The sequence below is a fragment of the Rissa tridactyla genome, chromosome 6 (genome assembly GCF_028500815.1).
Source record: "Rissa tridactyla isolate bRisTri1 chromosome 6, bRisTri1.patW.cur.20221130, whole genome shotgun sequence".
NCBI classification, from domain to species: Eukaryota; Metazoa; Chordata; class Aves; order Charadriiformes; family Laridae; genus Rissa; species Rissa tridactyla.
Genome location: NC_071471.1, coordinates 5,747,291 through 5,769,658, shown reverse-complemented (window position 1 = coordinate 5,769,658; position 22,368 = coordinate 5,747,291). Strand labels below are relative to the sequence as shown.

At 51.2% G+C, this 22,368-nt stretch overlaps 1 protein-coding gene across 1 annotated transcript; it reads right to left on the bottom strand.

Annotated features, from left to right (window-relative positions):
- Positions 1-5,360: 5,360 nt before the first annotated feature.
- Positions 5,361-21,073, bottom strand: SLC7A14 (solute carrier family 7 member 14). The gene is made up of 7 exons (XM_054206090.1): positions 20,770-21,073; positions 13,937-14,173; positions 12,928-13,145; positions 10,867-11,013; positions 9,597-9,805; positions 8,163-9,040; positions 5,361-5,683 (listed from the first exon to the last, which is right to left on the bottom strand). The coding sequence occupies exons 1-7, from the start codon at positions 21,071-21,073 to the stop codon at positions 5,361-5,363; spliced, it is 2,316 nt and encodes a 771-aa protein (XP_054062065.1).
- Between the last annotated feature and the right edge of the window lie 1,295 nt (positions 21,074-22,368).

Sequence of the window (22,368 nt, the reverse complement as noted above, 5' to 3'; positions counted from 1 at the left end):
CCAACCTGGCCTTGAACCCCTCCAGGGATGGGGCAGCCACAGCTTCTCTGGGCAACCTGGGCCAGGGGCTCACCACCCTCACAGTCAAGAATTTCTTCCTGATATCTACTCTAAATCTCCCCTCTTTCAGTTTAAAACCATTCCCCCTCATCTTATCTCTGCACTCCCTGAAAAAGAGTCCTTCTCCACCTTTCCTGAGGCTCCCTTTAGGTACCGGAACGCCGAGGGGGGTGCCCTGGATGCTCGAGGCGGGGTTTTTGGCAAGGTGTTGGTGCTGCTGGAGGGGCTGGAGCAGCGGTGCACGATCCAGCGAGGAATGAGCACTGCCAGGCAGCGCTTATGGGTTTTTTGCTGCCCACACCCTTGGTCTGCACCTTGACATCTTCAGGCACGCGGGGCCGGGGACCCTCAGCAGGGCTCTGCTCACCCTGCCCACGGTCACAGGTCATGGGCAGCCGATCCCAAATCCAACCTTTAAAAGGCTCTGGGCAAGCTGCTCGGAGGAAGGAAGGCGCTTTATTTCAGGGAAGAGAAGAAAAATCCAAACAAAGCAAAACAACTCTGGAGCAGCTGCGGGGAAAATGGACATCTGCGACCATGGGACGCGAGGAGATGGGGCCACGAATGGGACAGGATATTAGTGCTGGCACCGCAGAGGGGAAGCGTTTGGAGGAAGCACAAAGAACATTAAACTTTTCATAGTTTTTAATGCATCAAAGCTGAAATACCTGCTTGGCGCTGCCCCAAAACGCCCCGCTCCCCCACGGGGTTCTCCTGGGCTGGGTTGGCCATGGCGCTGTTGGCTCTTGAAGGCTTTTGGTGCTCGTGTGCTGACCCAAAGCCTCAAAATAGAGTCAAATATAATTCTCCTTAAAGGAAAAACTGCTCCACGCCATGCCTAATATCAGCTGTGGAGTGGTGGGTGTGAGCCGTGGTGGTCCCTAATGGCCCAGTGGAGCCCTCCACGGCCCCACCAGGACCAGCTATGGTTCCCCATCGTGGGGAATTCTCCTGGCAGCCCCCCCGTTCCCCAGATAATAGGAATAACAGGAGGGAGGGGACACTGGTGGCCCTGAGCATCCCGAAGGGGAGAAGCAGTCATGGCACGCCAGTTACCCTGGGGAAAGGGGGGTGCTGGTAGCACCGCGAGCAGATGGGAAGATGTCGGCACTCCCTGGGGCTTCGCACTGCAACAGTCAACCTGTGGTCATTGGCTTTGGGTTCTTTTTTCTTTTTTTTTTATTTTTATTGGGTAAACTGATAACCACTTTTTTTCACAACAGTGCAAGTAAATACCCAAGTCAGCCCATTGAAATGGATCTTCCACAGAGGAAATTTTGAAGTACTTAAGGCAAGGTTTGTTCATCTCTAGCTTCAATTTAGCATTGAAAAAAATATCAGACCTTCAGCTACTGACTGGCTTAACAGAATTTACATGGGAATTTTTTTTTTTATTTTTATTTTTTGGTTTAGTCTTTCATTTAAAAGATTTACATTACTATGGAAACTGATACTAAGACATGTTTGTCTCTGGCTTTCTTTAAAAATCCATTAGTTCCTGTTTGATTGTTAAATGTAAAGGCACACAATAAAGCTTTATGCATTTATTAAAATATACAGATTTTGGTAAATTTAGATTTTTTTCTTAGTATCTTGATAATATATATATATACTATATGTATAGTTGTCAACAACACAATCATTTGAAAATAAAAATCACTCCATAACATATCTGCATATGTTTTTTCTTTCTCATGACACACTACAGGATCCCATTGTACAATGCACCAATGGGCTTTTGGAAACCACAAAAAAAAAAAAAAAAAAAAAGAACAAACTTTTTTTAACAAATACACCAATTTCATACCAGAACTGCAGAGAATTGTTACACCAGAAAGTACCATCCGCAAAAAAAAAAAGCAAGATATACATCAGAAAGACCGAACAAAACGAAGTGAAGATCATTTACAAGCTGGATTTACAACATCCGATGTCGTTCAGGGCGTGATTTTTCTGCCGCGTGGAGGATGCCGGCGTGCCGGGTCTTGTACCGAGTGGTCCTAACTGTGCGGAGTGAATTTGCGGAGGGACTGAGATCGTATAGAGTCGGTCTGGAAGGTTTGAGGTATTTATGCTCCATCCGTATCATGCATTGGGCCCCTGGGTTCATGCCCTGTGGGGGGCGGTCAGGGGTGGTGGGGCTGGGCACCTCTCACCGGTGGTGGGACCGCTCCGCCTGTATCCTCCTGATGGGTCAGGGGTGTGAGAACCTCCCCGAGGGCACCCAGGGGGAAAGGCTGGATTTTGGGGTTACGGCAAATCAAGCACTTGCATCTCCTCCCAACATCCAAAACCACCCCCCGGGGCCAGCGGTGCCCGGAGGTGATGGACGCGCCTGAACGTTTTGGCCTTTGCGGCTTTTGCTCTTTTGCTTGTGCCCATTGAAGACCCCAACGCCCGCTACAAGGGAAAGCGTCCAAGCTCCCAAACGGAGGTGGGACCCGCGTGTCCCCCAGGCACTGCCGCTCGGAGCCGGGTGGGGGGACCCAGGCAAGACCCAGCCTGCGGCTCAGCTGCCTTCTCCTTACGCTCCCACGTTAGGTGGGATGTGGTGGGCTTGGGAGGAGGGTACAGCTCCCACCCACCAGCATGGCAAGGGCTGCCGGCAATCTGTCCACACCGGACGGTGGCATCAAATGCTTTTTCCCGGCAGTCCCGGGGACATGGTGCAGCCATCCTGCCCTGGTCCTTCCCAGGAAGAGGAAGGAGGATGGGTGAATTGGAACAAGAGCAGCCAAAGGGCTTCACTTGATGCATGGATCCAACCAAGAGGTTCCTACAGATGCCAAAGAGCAAGGGATCAAGCCCTTGCCAAATTATACAGCATAACTAGAGCGGACATGACAACAGACATTGGTACTGGTAACTGCTCTGTAGCAAGAGATTAAGGCTGCGAAAGGAATAACAGGCTTCGATTCAACAGAGTACTTGGGCATGAGTTTGTGGTTCGGCAGATGCCTAAATACCGTGCGGAAGCAGGACGAAGACGACTACCTCAGATATGGTATAGTACAAGAGCTGGTAGGAAAATAAATAGCATCAATCTCTCTCCCTGAAAATGTAAAGCCAGACCTGCGAGGTGCCATCTCTCTTGGGTGCTTCTAAGGCATCGAGGACGAGAGCAGCCAAGCGCGAGCGAGAGGTGACCTTTGCGAGAACGGCTTGGCACTGCTTGGAAAGGTTTCCCGAGCTGGCCCGTGAGCGGTGCGCACATTGCAAACAGCTTTTCGGTGGGACACACTCAGGATTTCTGCTTGTAGAAGCGTGGTAGGGGCGGGCAGCGGGAGGGGACGCCAGAGTGAAGCTTACGGGTCCTTTTGCCAAATCCTCGCTCCCATCCTGAAGTCCTCGTGGAGGTCAAACTTCCCTTGGCTTAGCCGGGACGCTCCGAGTTATGATCTGCAGCATCAGATGCTCTTCTCCACTGGGGAAAGGGCTGTCATTAGTGATCGTTTGGGAGAAGAGCTGCAGGTGGGAAACTTTTGCAGCCATGGTCAGCCTCTCCTTTGAGTCCTTGAGCCCTGGGAGTGATGGGGACGGGTGTGGGTCCAGGGACCCTCTGCACCCAGCTGCCCACTTGCCCGCAAAGGGTGCCAGGCCAGCTCTGCGCTGTGTTTTGGGGGGGCGAGCCTCATCCAGCGAACCGAAGTGTTAACGGTTCTCAGCATCACGCATTGGAAATCCTGCCTCATGCCCCCGTTGACGTTAAACTGTCCCCTGGGATGCCAGCAACAGCCCCTGGTGCCAGGGGTTGGTCTGGGCTGTTCCGGAGGAGCCCGGGGGATGGATCCAGCCGCAGCCTTCAGCAGCCAGGAGGAGGATGGGTGTTGCTGTCTGATGGGGTGTTTCCTTGGTTATTATTTATTCAAGAAGCTGTTCCTCCATTGCAGACTTTTAAACCAAGCATGTTGGTGATGGCCTCCAGACAATCGCTGACTCAGCAGCTGTCTGTGCTGGGGGAGATGGTGGCACCAGTGGTGCTGCGGGGACGCTGGTGACAGGGAACCTGATGGCACTGCTGGGGTCACGGCCACGCTCAGGCCGTAGCAGAGGGTTTAACTGTGAGAAAAGTCCACCTGCTGACCCTCTCTGCCCTGCGAGCCGCCAGCTCTGTTTGGTTTCAGATTGAAACATGGACACTTACGGAACGAGCAGCATTTCAGTGTTTTTTCATACAGCGTCCACCAAGCCAGGGTCAGAAACAGAGAAAATGGTACAAGGTGGAGACGGCAGCAGGAGGGAGAATTCAGCAGCTGAGTCCTCTCCACTTGCCACGCATGGCCCAGCCCTGCCAAGACGTGGCTGACCCACGGCCGTTGTTATTTTGTGGGGGCATGGACACATCCCTGAAGCACTGAGGCCAGAGCGAGCGCTGAAATGTGCCCACCATAGTGAGGGAATTACAACGGAGTCATTTTTGTAAAAGACACAACGTGGTGGAAACAGCACCCAGCCTCAGACGGGTGATGCTCAGAGAAACGGCGTGTGGTTCTCATTGACCATTCACACAAGCTGGGTTGAGCCAAGAATGACTCACAGCCCTCACCGTGACCAGAAATGGGACCAAGCTCCCAACCACCGATTTGGGATGTTTGGCCCTGCTGGGATTTCAAGGTTTGATTGAGACATGGACTAATTTTGACTCCTGGTATTTGCAATGCTTGGATTTGGGGTGTGGGGATGGACAAGGGGGTTACACTGCTGTGTGCACCGAGTCCCTTTGCACCAGAACAGGCCATGGAAACGCTGTGTGATGGGACCAACATCCCTGGATCCACCTCTGAGCTACTCCCTTGAAAGGGGTTTGTCCATCTCCATTTCATACCTGCCTACCCGTCTGTCCCTCTGGCTCAGCTACTACTTCCAGGTGGTTCAAAGAAGAAAACACAGAAGAAAGTGCCAAAAATGTTAAGAGTGGCATCCCACTGCTGTGGCCATCGGGTGGACATTCCCTGGGGGACAACTCATCACATCCCTTCATGCAGCTCCTTCCACCTCTCAACGCCCTCCCAGTTTGGCACATCTCCCACTCCACCACCTCCGCTGGCGCGGCCAGTGCTGGGAGATCAACCGGTGCCAGGGGGTCGGCCAGCATTCACCAGAGTGGGACCTGACTGGTGGAGCTGGGACAGGCCACGGGTGTGTTTGGTTCGTGGTCAACGTCAATCGCAGAGCGTGTCCCGAGGACCAGAGGTGAGTGGGGTGGTGGTGGAGGACCCGGGGAGGATGGGACAGGACAGGGGAGCCGCGGGCACCCTTCCTCACCGGCTGGGTGGTGCAGCACCCTGCTGCCTGCCCCGCTACTCAGGAGAGTAGTCCAACTCGTCGTTGGCGATGAGAGCCTCCGATGGCGGTTTGTGCCTGCCTTTGCTTTTCGACCTGCTACTCGTCCGATGGCTTTCCTTTGCTCCCGCCATTTGCTGGTACGAGAAGCTCTTGTCCTCGGAGGGACCCCAGCCCGGGTAGCCCTCACCCTCGGTGGCGTAGGAGAAGCCGTCATCCACGGAGAAGGGGTCGACGTCCACGTCGTAGCGCTGGTAGGTGCTCTGGTGGAGGGCCTCCTCCCGGGCGCTGATCTCCAGCGTGCTGTTCCACATCCCGTAGCCAAAGTAGATGAGCAGACCTGCGGTGGGTGAGAGGGAGAGGGTTGGACCCCGACTGCCCGCGCTGGCTCCGTGACCCTGGATAAAACATGGGTTTTATCCCAAACACTATAAACACGCTATGCCCCAAAACAGCACCTGACCCCCAAAACGCACATCAGGGGTGGGTGGGGGATCGAGCCCTGCTCACCATCAGCATCGTCCCACCCAGAGCCGGGCTGGCAGCAGCTGGTGAAGGTAAGTGTGTCTAAACATAACTATTTTAAGCCAGTGTATTGTAGTTGATGTCTGCTCTTCAAATCCCCTGAGTTTGTGTTTTCGGGCTGCCAGCTGTGACCCGAGGGCTGTACGTTTTAAACATCAGCTGGGATCGCTGCTGGCCACGTGATCGTGCCATCTGCAGCTTTGGTGGGACGGCAGCTCCCAGCAGACGTGTGGAGGCTCCCGAATGCCAACAACCCACACCTCCACCTTGTTACCCTCCCAGATATCCTTTTCTCTCTGGAGTTTTCTTATGCACTCAGTCTCTCTCCTGCTGGTGCTTGCAGCCTTGTGTGCCCCAGGGTTGTCAGGATGAGTGAATTTGGTATCAAAACAGCTCTGAAATCCTGTCTTTCTCCCTTCAGGAGTTTAAATTCATCTTCTCCTTCTAGCCCTACCTGATCGCACCTTCCTGAACTAATGCTTTTCCTCGAAGCAAATGTATCAGGAGATCCAATTTCCATTGGAACCTGGGATTAACCTACCCAGACATGCGCTTAGAGAAACCCAGACTTTTCCACATGCTGTGGACTGGCCATGGGGGACTGCTTGTGTGGTTAAATCCAGAGCCCGTACGGCAGGACCGCACATCTCTGCTGGAAAAACAAATGGGACGTGCCTCCCCCAGCTGGTGAGCAGCCATGGATGGGGCTGGTGGAGTCCATCACACCTTAATGGAGCAGCTTAATTGATTCATTGCCACTGCTAGCAGCTGAAGAGGTGTTAGATGTACCCACAGGGAAAAGTATTTAATCACAGTGGATTACTTTGAAATTTTGGAGTTACTTTGCTTCCAGGTAGAAGGGCTTTCCTTGCGTTTACAGCTTCATCTATTGCCTTTGAGGGCCAAAAAACCACTGTCCATGTCTTTTCCAGCCCAAGGGGTGCGTGTGGCAGCTTCTGCCCAATGGCTTCGCTTGGGGTTTGGGACTCTCAGGGGTAGAGCTTTGCTATGGGACCTCAGTCTTGCAGGACTGACTCAGGATAGCTGATGTCCTCACCACGAAGCAAAAGTGGGAATGGCAAAATGGAGGAAAAAAGGTGGTAGCAACCTCCCCCTGAAGGATGGAAACCATGAGATTACTCTAAACTCTCTGAGATGCCAAAGGGAGATCCACGGTCTGTTCATGTCATCTCCTGGTTCTGCCAACTGAGGTCAAACATCAGGAGGCACCTGAGAAAAGCACGAAGATTGGTGAGCCCAGTGTGGCGGCCTGTACCTGCTCACCTCTCCTTCACGAGAGGCAATTCCTGCCTTTATGGGAGGTCATCGCTGACTATGGCCTTTGCATCAGTCCTCATTTTCTTTCCCCACCACTTTCTCCCTCTGAACCCAGGAGCCTGTTCCCAAAAGGGAGGGCTGCTGGTGGGATACTTGGCCAGAGATTGTCCTTTTGGGTGCTGGCACCATGCTCAGGGTCTGTTGTCTGCAACTGGGGCTCCTGTGGGCTGCTGCAATATGTATGTTTATCCATAGGGTTATTATTTCTCTCTAAGGAGTCCCTGGCTTTGATGCTGTCTTGTTGCTTCAGTTCTCTATGCTCCAGACTTGGGAGCCTTCAGGAGAAGCTATGAGAAACGCTCTTTTTTCTCTTGGGTTTGTGGAGTAAGTGGGTTGCAATGTCAAGCAAGGGAAACTACGGACATGCCAGGCTCCTGGCTATGTGTCAGGAAGCCTAAGTTTGGCAAAAAAGGTCCACAACAGAGCCCATGAGTCCCAAGATCCCCCTGCCACGAAGTTAAGGACTTAGACCAAGAAAAGGAGATAGAGTCCACAGTTCCCTTGGCTCTGTCTCTCCCAGGGCTGTTGGGCTTGGGCAGCTCTGGGCTTTGGAAACATAGTGCTGAGATTTTGGTGTGGGCTGCTGAAGAGCTCAAGTGGGTGAAACAGCAAGAAAGCAGGCAGATTTCTGTAGGAAACCTGCCTGCAAGGCAACTTCCAGAACCCACCTACTTCGCATCAAAAGACTCATCAAAATAGTCACCTTTGCGTGGAGCAGTTTACTTCCATCAAACTGACATCTTCTGGAGGTGTAATTTTCGATTTAGCTGTAGTTTGGGGGCTTGATTAACTGGGGTTTCTAAGAACTTCAGGATGACGGGGGGCAAATGCAAAGGACTGGCTATGCCCCAGCTGAAGAAGCATCAGCCTAAGCACTCTAATTAGGGAAGTTATTATTAACATCCTTTCAAAAGAGCATCAGTTAAAAAATTAAAATAAATGAATCTGGGACTCACCCACAAAACACCAGACGGCAAATCGGATCCACGTGACCGTGGAGAGCTTCAGCATGAGATAGATATTCACCAGCATAGCAAAGGCAGGGACGAAGGGCAGACAAGGTGCCATGTAGGGCAGCTTCTTGGGGTTTTCTGGCTGCTGCAAGATCACAAACACCAGCACGACGATGAGCAGGACCATCAGCACGACGAGGAGGACAGCCCACCAGCTCTGCTCGTAGATGTAGTCTGCCCCGAAAATGATGAAGGAGCAGAAGATGAACATCAGGACAAAAAGTAGGATCACGCAGGTGGTGACCGTGTGGCCGGTGGCCGCCGTGGGGCGGTCCATTTTCCCTGGCAGTCCGAGGTGGATCCTCATGGTGTAGTAGCGAGGGCCGATCAACTTCTTCAGCTTGATAAGGTAGATGTTCTCAGACTCATCTGCCTCTATCCCTGAGGTCATGTCAACCGTGCCATAATTGGGGTGATTCACGTTGTAGGTGGATTTATCAGATTTCCCAATTAGCATCTCGTTATCCCCCAGCGATGGCAGGTTTTTTGCCCCGCATGTGTTGGTCGGTGGGCCAGCAAACTCTTCTCCTTCGCTCCCCGGGGAGCAAGCTTCCTTCTCGCAGTCGGCCAGGATGCCCTCCTTCTTCTTGGTGTGCTCCTCGGAGAGGAATTTGACGAAGCCATCGATGTCGCTCTCTGGCTGGTATCGGAGGAGCAGGACGCAGACGGAGACCAGTGTATAAGCGAGCAGCGTGCCGATGGACATCATTTCTATCAGGTCCCGCAGGCTGACCAGCAAGGAGAGCAATGCTGCGAGGAATCCGGAGACAATACAAGCCACTACGGGAGTTTCCGTGTAGGAACTGATGTGGGATAAAAATCTGGAGTGCCAAACAGTTGCAGAAAGTTAAAATTGCAGATGGCAGTGGTTTTCTGTTGCCATAACCCTTATCTGGCTGGAGGGACCACTCTCAGAGATGTGAGCCCTTCAGGTCTTATTGCTTTTTGGACTTTAGACTTCAGACAGCCAGAGGCTGGAAATACTGCTGGGGCTGGATCTGGAGTTAGATCTAGGTCTAACCAGCTCCGTGCAATCTGAAATGAGGACTGCGACCCTTGCAAATAAGTGCCAAAATTTTATGCATCTAAGCTGCTCTCCTTTGCAAGTAACTCTTGAATTAAATGCTCATCCTCCCATAGATGAATTTCTAGGTACCAGCACCAAATTAAACTTCTGCGTAGATCTCTCCTGATTTTTTTTCCCCTAGGATTTTTCTTTGGTGTGTGCCCTGTTCTGCAAGCACTGATCTGTGTCCTGTGCTCCCTGCGCACCCTGTCTGGGTGTGGGACAGTCCCCATCCCCCCCAGCACACTTCCCCTCCCGGTCCCAAGGGTGCATTATATCATCCCATAAACGCCATCACGGGCATGACTGACCTGAAGAGCAGCCCGTCACCAGCCATGGCGTAAATGACTCTCGGCATTGGGAAGAGGGAGCCCAGCAAGCTGACAGTCAGGCCGGCCACAGACCCAATGGCAACGATGAACTTGGCTGCGTAGAAGCCGTGGACCACAAACATTTCCATCAGCGGGGACTCGGTGTCGATGGCGTCGTACGGCACCATCAGTGTGAGGATGATGCTCACCTGGGGAAGGAGAGAGGAGCAGGACACAGGTGTCAGCTGGGAACTCGTGGGGCACAGGGGCTGCTTCTTGAAAGTGGAAAGAAAAAAATTTCAAGTCTGATTGGGTTTATATCCCTTTGTCCCCTGTGGAGGGGATGTAAAATGCTGGAGGTAAGGCCTCTGAAGGAAACAAGGTGATACCTTGATGCAGGAGGCTGGTGGGACTTGGTGGGGTTTAGTGACACTTGCGTTGGCCACGTTCCTGTGCGGGGATAGCACTGCCTGAGTCATGCCCTCCCCATGGGACAGGCCCAAAACCCAAGATGGCCTTGCTTGGGGCAACACTGATCTGATTTGAGCCAAAGAGAAACTGGTTTTGAGGGAAGCCCACCATGCTGCAGGACAGGCGGTGGGTGAGTTTCTTCAAAAGGATCAGAGCAATATTTTTTTTCTTCTTGGTGGCTCAATTTTGCTCTTTTACAGGGAAAATCCCTGAGTACAGACATGCATTTCTTGGGGTGCAGAGCAGCTGGACCTCTCTCGCATGGCCATCCCTGACCATCCTCTTCCTCACTTGGACCCTCTCCCACATCTCTGGTGGAGGCAGTGCTGCTTTTCCCCAAAGCATGGAGAAAGGTTCCTGCAATGCTGCTGCTCCTTCACCTTTGCTGCACTTCTGGATGCAAAAATAGCTGCAGATGGGGATGAGGTATGGAGAAAACAAATGGCTGCCACCATCTCCCTGCGGCCATCAGAGGGATCTCGGCAGGGTGACAGGACCCTGGGGGCAAACCGGGATGGGGGCGAGGGGAGCCTTGGCAGGACTCTGCAGTCACACGGAAACACAGCTGATGGCTCAGTTCCCACCAAAGAAAGGGACCTTGTCTGAGGGTCAGACTGGAACCCTGGCGCATGGGGAGGGGAGCCGTGCAGATGCCCAGAAGGGACACGCTATATACATATATATAATTTTTTTTAATGTGTGTATATATATATATACACATTCTCTCTCTATATATGTGTTTATATATATGCATACACATATATTTATGTACGTTTACGTACTTATGGCTAGTACTTACGGACACATATGCTGTCAAGCACGTGACGAGTGAGGCCGTGATGGCATAGGGGATGGAGGTGTTGGGACTCTTCGCTTCTTCTCCCGTGGTAGCGATGATGTCGAAGCCGATGAAGGCGTAGAAACACGTCGCAGCCCCTTTGAGCACCTGTGTGGAGGAAGGAGTATCTCAGTGCCAGGAGAAACACCGGCACCCAAGCAGGGAGAGGGAACTGAGGGAAAATGAAGGAGCCCAGTTCTGCCTTGTTGGAGCTAAAGGGTGAGTGGGGCAGATCGGGGCGGGGGGGGCAGACGTCGAGTTGGGTGTTCCCATCTGGGCACTGACCCTGGAAACCCCCATAACCTGGAGGTCTGGTCTAGGGAAAAGATTTCAACGTGTGGCCCGAGGCACTGAGAGCGTCTGCAGCTCACTCATGGTGCACCACAAACCTGTGCCCGGATCCGCTGGGAGATCCTGGCGGCGACAGCGGAGACAATTAACCAATTTCAGGCTTGCTCTCACAATACCCCACCCTAAATCCGTTTGTATTAGTAGGGATTTGTAGCATGTTTACACGTTCCATCTGAGCAAGGTGTCTCACGCGGCAGCAAGATCCGCTAGCGGAGGAAGCCGAAGAGAGCAGCAACAGCCAGATGTGCGCCGCCTTCCAAACAACCTCTGTTTTGCTTGGAAGCTGCAGATGGGTTAGGAGCACACGTTGGACCACTTGGATGAGGAATTATTTGTACTGTTTAGTTATTTTTTAATGTGATTTTTAAAAAAATATACAATATTAGGAAGGACATTTATGGGATTGAGACACTGAAGCAGGCTAAAGACTGTGTGGCTGTGAGTGAGCTAATTTGCAGTTGTAAAGCCCTCGCCTACCCACGTGCCCATCACATCTCTGTCATCTCAGCTGTCTAGTGATGGAGCAGACAGTAAAATTCACCTATTTCAGGGAAACTATATATAATTATCTTTTTAAAGTATCCCCTCTGCTCTTGGGGAGCTCATGCTTGTGCTGTGGTGGATTTACTTTTACAAACTATTTGGGAGACAACCATCTAGCTGAAAATGATGGGAAGACCCTATTGATTTTGGTGTGCTTCAGATATGTACCTTTTAAAAACCTGTGTTTTCGCCAGGAGGTATTTGGGAGGGGTGAGTTAGAGCAAAACAGCTATTTTCTATTTTCTCTTTCTCATTCCTGTCGTACAGCATAAAAAGCCAAGCACAATCCAAAGGTAACTATGACCTCTGCTCTCAAAAGGGCCTCAGTGCTCTTCTCCTCACTGTTGTTCTCTGGCAGAGAGCTATTGATTTACTGCAGGGAGGTGCAGGGACTGTATGGCAGCTTGGGAACCTTTCAATAATCAAGATTCTTAGTTTACTTTACTTCATTGCTTATTTTTCTGCACAAAACTCCGATGGAGTCGAGCAGTGTAAATCTGAGAAATTATCTTGGGTTTAGGCCAGCTGAGATATTTTCAGTCTCTGTTCATCCTTGGATAAAAACCAGTGCAAGCAAGATAAAAAAGCCAAATATGTCCAAATTCTCAGTAAGCTTTGAGGGAACGTCCATAAAATAAGCACTGGCAGGTGGCATTATGAAGTGCTCAAAACAAATGCTTGAGAACATTGTTGTTGAAAACCAGCCAGCGCAAGTATCTCCCCCTCCGCAGAGCTGAGCCGTCTCTTCCTGACCGCCCTGTCTTCAGTGGCCACTGAATTTTGCTCCACCGCCTGGCAACTAGTGGCATCTTCCTGGGGTAATACTTTCACATGGAGTTTGGCTCTCCAGGAGGACGTGTTGGAAATGTTCTGGGTTTATTCTAAGAGGCGGCGGGAGATATGGACAAAGTATTGCCGTACCCTTTGGGTTTGCTGGAGCGAGGAGGTCTGGATCCAAGCCTGCAGTGCTGGAAGTTGGAGGTCCCTGGCCAAAGGCAGGTTTAGCAGGGTCGAGATTTGGGGAGTGCAGTGGAAGTAGGGTGCGTATACCATGGGCAAAGCTGAGTGGGTGGCAGGTGGGTGGCACCGCTTAGGTGCTGCGTGTCCCTCCATGCGCCCAGGACTTACCCCCGGCCATCCAAATGGCAGGAATTGGCCTTCAGACCAGTTGTCACCTTTAACATAGAAAAGACCAGCAATCATGATGAAGATCCAGACTGCCAGGTTAATGACATTGAGCACGTTGTTCAGCCCCACCGAGTTCTTCACCCCCATGGCCACGATGATGGTGACAATGACAGCAATGACCAGAGCAAGAAGGTCAGGGTATGACTCCTCTCCTTTCCCTAGGCAAGAGAAAAGAGGAGTGTAACTCTCCATCCATAGCTGCAGACAGCATTTCCAGAAACTCTGTGGGGGCTTTTTAAAACACTTTTCAGATCCCGAGGCTTTGCAGAATTCCTTGGTCACATTGCAAAGATGGTCACACCAGATGTCCCTGCCTCTGCTAGCTAAAGTTGTTTTATTAAGGTGATGAATCTTGATGCCTCAAGACACTTTCAGGAATTTTGGGAGGGGAGCAAACAAATGATCAGGTCCCAGTTTGCATAACATCTGCCAAGATTAAAAATCAATCAAACATTAAGTTTTCATGACACAGGTACAGGACAGCTAGCTGTTTTACTTACTGGTAGGAACCACGGACTGTTGCTGGAAGTGCTGGTCATACAGGACCGCCACAGCCCTGAGTTTCGACATGGCAGCACTGCAGACACCAGCTTGGACTCTCTAACGAGGTTCTGCATGTGCTTTAACGGGACCGAGCAGAGTGCTTGCATTGGGTGAGGTGCTCGTGTGCTGTCACTAGCCTCTGACATTCATCTAATTTTTCTGGGTTCAGAATAATTCATCTAATTATTCTGCTAAATGCCAGCTTATCCCAAAGGGGCTCAAAGTATCGTGTATCCCATCGCCCCGTATCCCGCCTGTGAACCAGGCTGCAAAGGCAAAGTACCAGAGGCCAGACGGATGGTGAATAATGAATGAAGACTAATATCCATGTCTGACTTCTGAAGGAGCTTCCGATTACTTTTCAGGCCCTAATTAATGCAGGTAGCTACGCGTGGCGTTGACGCACCTAGTCCGTTCAATGTCCCGACGCTGTTGATCATCCAGCGGCTGATGGTGTGGTTGGCCAGAGAGTCGAACATGCTGCTGAGGGCGCTGGCGCCCGCGGCTGTGCCGATCAGGTACTCCAGGATGAGGTTCCAGCCGATGAAGAACGCCACGAACTCCCCCACCGTCACATAGCTGTAGGTGTAGGCAGAGCCCGTGGTCTTGGGGACCCGCACGCCAAACTCAGCGTAGCAAACGCCTGTTTCGAAAAATACGAAGCAACGTAAGGAAAGTGTGCTTGGAAAAGGAAAAAGTAAAACCGCCTTGGTCCCACCTGCCTGGAGGTGCCAGGAGGTGCCCAGGGCTGTAACCAGCATCAGGAGGAGCCCAGGGACATCACAGGGGCCCATGGTGACCCTTCTTCCCCCGTCACTTGGCTTAAGAAGCAGCCCATTTTCCTGTTAAAATCAAGCCGTGAGGGATTTTTTTTGAGGATACACAGTTCAAACTAGCCAAATGATTTTAGAAGAACCTTCTCACAGGTGTGTGCCCCTGATGTAGGACTTTCTGGCATGGCCAACAGACACAAAACCAAAGCTGGGGGTGAATTCATGCACAAGGAGCAGAACTGGGCGGCGCTGGTGGTGCGGTCCTTGGAGCCCAGTTTCTCTGCGGTAGCTTTGATAGTGATAGATACCTCTTCTTCCCCATCCCACAAGTGACACTATAATAGGATTTTTGCCATTTATCCTGGGATTTTATCAAATGTTTTATTTGCGGTATCAATATTCTGACAAACTCCCAAGGCTTTTGGCTGCAGAAACCCTGGGGTTTGCCAGGGAAATGTGGTTATGGTGAGACCTGCTGGAAGATGGTGTTCGGGTTTCTCCGGAGCACTGTGGGGCACTGTGGATCAGGGATGGTTATAGCCATTGCCTGGGATCCTGGCCCAGGGCTGGCCAGCCTCATCCTACAGTAAGAAGCCACAGGAGGGCTCACACAAGGCTATACCTCTCCCTGCCCCGAAGGTGTGATCTCCAAACGCTTATCTTGGGTTATTGCTAAGCAGATCCAGGCACAAGCACTGTCCCGACCATCCCTGCTCTCATTCCTACCCATGCAAGAGGAGTTTGAACCCACCTTGCCTAGAGAACGCAAGTTATTTTACCACTTAAAAATGTTACATATAAGTCTCGTTCTGAAGAATTAATTGCAAAACTAACTTTGTAGAAGAAGAGAAGAAAAGCAAAACGAAGTATTTAACTGGAACTGTTTGGGAGGAGATTTCAGAGGACTTTAATACTTTCCAAACTCCTTGTGTACATACTATGTCAGGACACTTTTCAATAAAAACCTGACCCTGACACATTGCTGTCTTAAAACAATCATTAGCTTCTATTTAAAAGGAATGGACGGACTTAGTCATAAATTCCCCAAATATCAGTCAGAACAAGCGCTGGGAGGGCACGCTGCATCCTGCATCTGTAACGCCGGTTAAACCCCCGCCCCGAAGACCCCAGTTCAGCTTGTACGGGTGAACGGGTTAGGGCTGTTATTAGCCTTCTGTAAACACGTAGTAAGTATTGAGTTCTTTATCAACTACATCTCTCTATTTAGAAGATAACAATTGCTTCGAAATTGCAATCAGTTCAGTACAGAGAGAGGAATGAATAAATTATAAAAATGTTATGAGGTCGCTGCTCTTGCCGTAAATGCAGTTTTTACACCGTACGGACGCAGAATTATTGAATCCCTAAGCTGGATTTGGTGGTGCTTCTTTTGTTGGTATTGGAGGGTTTTGATATTCCATTCCCTGTTCAGCTCGCAGGCATGGTGCTGGCAGTCTTTTGCAATGGGACTCGTCAAAACTTGCTTTCTGTAAAACAGGCCCAACCGCAGGAGCAGCGAGACATCCCCCTCATCCGGCCCTACAGACAGTCATTATTCAAAGCTGATGAAAAATGCATGCACTCGGCAAACGTAAGACATTCGCAGATAACTAGAGGCCTGAATGATTTATGAAACAGGTGCTCTGAGGGGGACAAGTATCTAGTTTCTCTCTTTGATGGCCTTAAAAATCATATAATCTTTCTTGGAGGCAGCTCCGCTTTTAGCCAATGACAAGATAAGGCTTAAAGGGGATTGTTATTGATACAGAATGATAACGGCAAAGCAAAGACATCAGTATGTATAAAATGTTTGAGTTTTCAATTACTCTACTAGGATCCCAAGACAGAAGAGTAGTCTTTCGCTCTGCGTTGCATACAGAAACACCTTGTGGGTATCTGCATTAGGTATCAGCATATATTAAGAAAATAAACTATTTTTTATCATAGCATGCCGTATCCAGCCCAGGGGACGCAAGATGCAAGATCTGCCATCCATCCCTGATTGCCACTGGCCGTATTGGACGGCATTAATCAAACCACTCTGCTTTGGGGTGCTGCAGGTCCTCCCTCAGAAACGGGGTTCACAGCACTTCCCCCTCTGCTTAATAAGGAAGGTGGCACCATAGTTTATTAGGGTGCAGATGTTATCTGGGTGCAGATAACATTTTAGTTTATTAGGGTGCAGCTTTTATCTCACTAATCTCTGCATGATTATTATGATTATATTATTATCGTTGCAATACAACTGCATAATAAAACTGTTACTCAGTTTCTCCTTGGCAGCTCCGGCTATTCCGCGGTGCCCGGAGAGACGCAGCTCTCCCGGCGTCCCCGCTCTGGGAGCGCAGGCGGAGGCTGGGCACGCTCTACCCACCAGGACTCTTTGAATTTGGGGACAGATTTCTGTTTTTCCCCCCAACCAAGAGTGATTGCAAGCTTCTGCAGAAAACAAGCCAACAGAGTGGTTGTTTGGAAGAGTAGCCTTTTTTACGGAAGACCATGTCTTTTCCTTGAGTATCAGCTACACAGTGTAATTGGCATGACAGTCATTATGCTGGTGTAATTATACAGTTATTGACATTATTCAGAAGGACATAAACACAGCTGAGCTGTTTGGTCCACGACATTGTCCCTTCCAAGAGCCCATCTACAACCCCCCATTTTTCAGATTTAATTGACCTCTCCGTTCCCTGGTTTATCTTGTCTGGGGAAAGGAGGTGAGGCAGCTGCAGCTTTCCATGCAGCGCATGTATCTATCTATCTCAGACGTTTTTGTGTTAGCAGTGGCTTGGGCACGAGGACACACAGGCACCTTGAGACATCCCATGGGGCACTGGCACGATGGGAGTGATGTTTCAGGTGAAACAAGCCTTCGGGGAGGGGCCTTTCAGCAACGCTGGAGGTAACACCAATTAATTCATGCTACCACGCAAGAAATCCAGAGGGACCATCCTCTGTTAAACAAGAGCAGCCAATTTATCGAGGCAGGTATATGGCAAAATCCTATTTTCAGCAGGCCACTGAGCCCATCCATTGTATTTCACGATCATTGCATGCAGATCTATAAAAGGCAGCTCCATAAAGAAAGTTTCCTCAGAAAAAAGACTCCTGTTTCTCTACCGCCTCCCAAGCAGCCCATGATCAGCTGCAGCTGGAGCCCCTCATCCCAGTCCTTGTCCTGCAGCCAGGCAGCACCTGAAGCACATGCTCATCTCCCCCCTGCTCCATCGTGTGCCCTGGCTGTCGCTGAGCCTGCTCCCACATGGGTACCAGGTAAGAGCACGACGGTGTTCTCCAGAACTGTGTAGCTTGTTGTTAGAAACCCCCACTGAAGGTTGCTGGGGTTGCAGAGCGGTTCCTGTGGGAGAGAGAGTCTCTTCTCTTCTTGAACAGCCTGGCACCGAAGCCTGTGGGGTTGCGTGGCAGAGAAAATTCTCCCACACCAGTAACCGCCATGGGGAAGGACCTGAGCCTTCCTGAGCTCGCAGTAAGGAGTTTGCAAAATGTGATCAACAAGGTTGTATTACTTTAGGGTAGGAGACCACTAAAGGGACGAGCAAGAGCTGGTGGAAGAGGCTGTGGTGAGGGTAACGGGGTTGGGTAAGATGCAAACTGCTGATTTTCACCGAGAAGGGTTTTTGGTTAGAGTTGGGGTGAGAGTGGGGAGTCCCGGCGGTTGCAGCTGACGGAGGGATCCCGCGGTGTTCCCTGCGCTGGAGGCTTTGTGGAGGAAATTTGGGCAAACATTTCCGTTTGAGAGCCAAATAAAAGGCTTTCTATTGAGAGAATGAAAGAGGTTGATTTAATTTACCGGTTTCACCAATGAAGCTACGTCTGTAAGTACCCTGACAGGGCACATGTTGCTTAAACCTAAGGGAAGGCACAACTGGAATTTGTTGAGTAGATGAAATTAGGAAATTGGAGAAATCCCTATCTGAAACTGGGCTAAACAGCACAGAGGGATTTAGGGATTTCCCACAGCTGGGACCTGACCGCCAGGGCTTGCCCAGGGAAGCCGAATGGCTTTCTGGAAGGGGATTTTTTTAGCCAAAACCCTCCTGGGCTCACGTTGCAGGCAGTGGGATCTGACTCTGTGATCTTCAAGGGAGAGCGGGTGACCTAGTGGCCACATCTGGCCTTAAAACTGCGAGAAACTCCTTAAAATCTGTCCGTGCACACTTGCCTGATCTCAGTTACTGGCAGACCAGGAGTGACCATGATGCAAGAGCTGAAATCACCTCCCCCGAGAGCCCGATAGCCCGTTTGGCTCCTGAACCCTGGCTTGGTTCTACTTGCCAAAAACGTGTTTCTGTTATAAACAAGAGCAGCGTCAACGGCGAAGTGAGGAAGCGGCCAAGGAAACTATCAAAACACTGCATCCTTCACAAAACACTTTCCCAGGGCTACAAAAGCAAGCGGAGATGAAAGCTGGTGGGGAAGCGGTGCAGGATCCCGTGGGCGAAGACGGGAGGAGCTCCCCGCTGCGGGGCAGGGCTCGTGTCTGGGGTGAAAAAGCCCCTTTTGGAGGACAGCGTGTTTTTGTTAGATGAGACCCACCCAAGCTCTGTTCGCTCTTGGTTTGCATCACGGCCAGTAAAACCCTTGCAGAGGAGAGAAAGCGGGCAGTGGGAAAGGATTGTGTCCCTCTACTCTGCTCTGGTGAGACCCCACCTGGAGCCCTGTGTCCAGCTCTGGAGTCCTCAACATAAGAAGGACATGGACCTGTTGGAACGGGTCCAGCGGAAGGCCACAAAGATGATCAGAGGGCTGGAGCCCCTCTGCTGTGAGGACAGGCTGAGAGAGTTGGGGGTGTTCAGCCTGGAGAAGAGAAGGCTCCGGGGAGACCTTAGAGCCCCTTCCAGTCCCTAAAGGGGCTCCAGGAGAGATGGGGAGGGACTCTGGATCAGGGAGTGTAATGATAGGACACGGGGTAATGGCTTCTAACTGAAAGAGGGGAGATTTAGATGAGATATCAGGAAGAAATTCTTGGCTGTGAGGGTGGTGAGCCCCTGGCCCAGGTTGCCCAGAGAAGCTGTGGCTGCCCCATCCCTGGAGGGGTTCAAGGCCAGGCTGGACGGGGCTTGGAGCAACCTGGGCTGGTGGGAGGTGTCCCTGCCCAGGGCAGGGGGTGGGACTAGATGGTCTTTAAGGTCCCTTCCAACCCAAAACATTGTGTGATTCTGTGATAAAGACACTGATGCTGTCTACTGCCTCGGTTAAAAAAAATGGGCATTTTTGTTCATTTGTTGTGCTGGGATCTCAAATAAGCATCAGATCTCAGAACAGCCCTTGTTCTGTGCTAAACGTGACTGAGCTGCCTTGTCACTGGGGTTCAACCGGGGAGCGGGGAGGCAGGACTGTCAGTGTGGTGGTCCCCAGCCAGCATCGCTGGGCTCTTTCCCTGGCATGGCTTTGGGGAGAGCGTGACGCCCATCCCCGTGCTGTGCCAGGGCTGTGCCTTGGGGCTGCAGGTGTGTAGGGCGTTCAAAGTGACACGAACTTTGGTGGCATCTCCATGGAGCAGCACTGCAACCTCCAGGGAAAGTGCATGATGTGCTTCTACCTCCCCCTACAAAAATCCAGAGACTTGAAAAGCTGAGCCAGGTCATTTTGCTGTGTTTGCTCTTCCTGTCTTCTATCAAAGCCCTTTGCCATTTACTCAAGTTTCCCTATCCAACCCGCGGATAAAAGCTGGATACCAGACTGACACAGCATGCAAAGTCCTCTGAGCAGGGAGAGCAGGAACATCACATCATCGTGTTAGCACTGATCTGGAAAGGACAAATGCCAGCAGTACTGGCTTCATGTGGAAACCGCAGCTTGAGCCATATGCTCAGCTGGGTTCCTACGGAGGAGATGGAATTCACTGACTTTTCACTAAAATACATAATTCCCCTCTCTCCGCACATTTGTTTGTTGGCTTTTTTGTTTGGAAATTCAAAGAGTGATCCGGCCAATAAAATCAACTCTGACACTAATTGAGGAATTGTTTGACTCTTAGCAACGTCCACAGCAAACACACATGGCCCTGGTGCTACCCAAGCCACCGATATCCTTCCTATTGAAACAAAGGGTCCCACAAGCCACATGGAGCTCTTGCTCCAATCTGTGGCTCGGCCGCACTCTCTGCCTGGGCCACACACTGCAAAACTCTCGCTGGTGTTTTAAAATGTAGTGGTCACAGGCTCCATCCTTGAAGAAGCCCTCAGCGGCTCATCAGGGGTAGTTACGCTTGGGCTGCTGGCTCCCAGTACAGGGTTTGGTCTGATACTTGGGCAATGAGAGACAGTGCACCCCATGAGCTGGGTAAGCCCAGGGTGAAATGGTATTTTAGGCTATGGGGAAGTTATTGCCCCCTCGTAGCTTGTGCTGCTGAGTGTGGGTCCTGCCAGGTGGCCACCCATGAACGGAGCCAGAGGATGGATGAGACGGTGTGTTCCTCAAAAAACCCACCCGCACGACGCACCTGATAAGATAGAGGCGACAGCAGCGATGATGAAAGAAACGATGACCCCGGGTCCCGCCATCTCCTTGGCCACCAGGCCGGACACCACGTACATGCCGGTGCCCACGCAGCTCCCGACGCCGAGGGAGATGAGGTCGAGGGTGGTGAGGACCTTGGCCAGCCTGGCGCCCTGGGCGGTGGCGGTCCCCGTGCCCTCCAGCATCGACTCCACGGGCTTGGTGCGCAGGACGCGGGTGCGCAGGGCATAGCCCGCCGCCCCCCACGGCACCCGCCGTGGGTCCAGGCGTGAGAAGAAGCCGCTCATGGCTGGTGCTGGGCTCCACGGAGGTGAGTCACGGATGGTTTCAGCTCAGGGCTGTGGCCGCATCCCCACACCCTAGCTCCCTTCTGCGCTGGCGGCCCGGCTGCAAGGGAGAGGAACAGTGCTTGTAACATGGTTTTTAACTGAAATAGCAAAGAAAGAGGGATGTGCTCGGTGTGGCAGAATTGAAAGGAGCCCCCGAGCCAGTTTCTGGCTGGGCTCTAGTGCTGGGAGAGCCCTGGGGGCCAAGGAGAGCTTTGCTTTCACCAATGCTGCTGCTCAATAGAAATCTCCTTTCTCCATCCCAATTGTTTGTACAACAGAGATGCTCTGCCCCGCTTTGTGTTTGTCTGCATTATTTTAATACGGCCCCATAAGCAGCAGGAACCTGATACCCTTTGAGTGCCCACCACGTGGCTTAATTGCTACCAAAAGCGATGATGGCTAGGTATCTGCAAGGTGATGGTGGCCACCATGGTGTCCTGGTGGGGGCCAAGCCCAGCCCCAAGCTTGGCGGCACCGCAGGGATGCTCCTGCTGGTACCACCCACCATTGCCGTGCCCAGCCACATGGGACCTTCTGCAGGACATCGCTGTGCTCCACCTGCGCTGCAGAAGAACATCTGGGACCATAGCTTTGCTCCTGTATCCAGCGTGCGGAGACTGCTGTCTGCCTGTGCAGGGCTGCGTGTGGCTCCGGGGCACAAACACCACGAATTAGCCAATACAGGGACAGGTGATTTTTTTGGTGCTATAGAAGTTGACCCTTAGAGCTCTCTGGCTACCCCAGTTGTTTTTCCTTTCTGCGTGCTACCATCATCCTGGTGAACCCTAAAGGAGAAAGTTTTAAAGGATGCTGCTTGTTCAGGTCCCAATGAACCATGTCGTTAAAAAAAGCCCTTGGTGTGGTTTCTCCCTTCAATTTATCACATTGTTTTTGTAGTTATTTATATACCCTTTTAGGAATTTGTTTATTTTTTTTAAATTAAGGGGTGGTGTTTTTCTTGAGTAACTGCAACGAGCTTTGGGGTCCAACTTCTGAGTAGTTAAGCCAAGCTGAAAGAGGAGCTCGGCAGATTTAAGACTGTCTTAAAATTGTCTTACGATTCCAAATCATGAGGTTGTCTTAAAAATCATGAAATTATCTTGGTTTGTTCTTTCTCTGTGCTTTTTCATCTTGGGTCATATTTTTAAGAACTATCCAGCAACTGCCATTTCCCCCGGTCCTTTTCTGCTTGTTTTTAGCGAACTGCGTAGTTCTCAGGCGAGCTCCTAATACCAGCAGCAATGGCTTCCTAC

Bases quoted from the DNA above. Each gene is read 5' to 3' on its own strand.
- SLC7A14 (XM_054206090.1), bottom strand. From the start codon at position 21,073: ATGAGCGGCTTCTTCTCACGCCTGGACCCACGGCGGGTGCCGTGGGGG. The intron at 13,146-13,936 runs GTGCGTCAACGC...TCTCTTGCCTAG, and splicing joins CGGGACATTGAACGGACTAG to GGAAAGGAGAGGAGTCATAC. The intron at 9,041-9,596 runs GTCAGTCATGCC...TTGGCACTCCAG, and splicing joins GGTGACGGGCTGCTCTTCAG to ATTTTTATCCCACATCAGTT.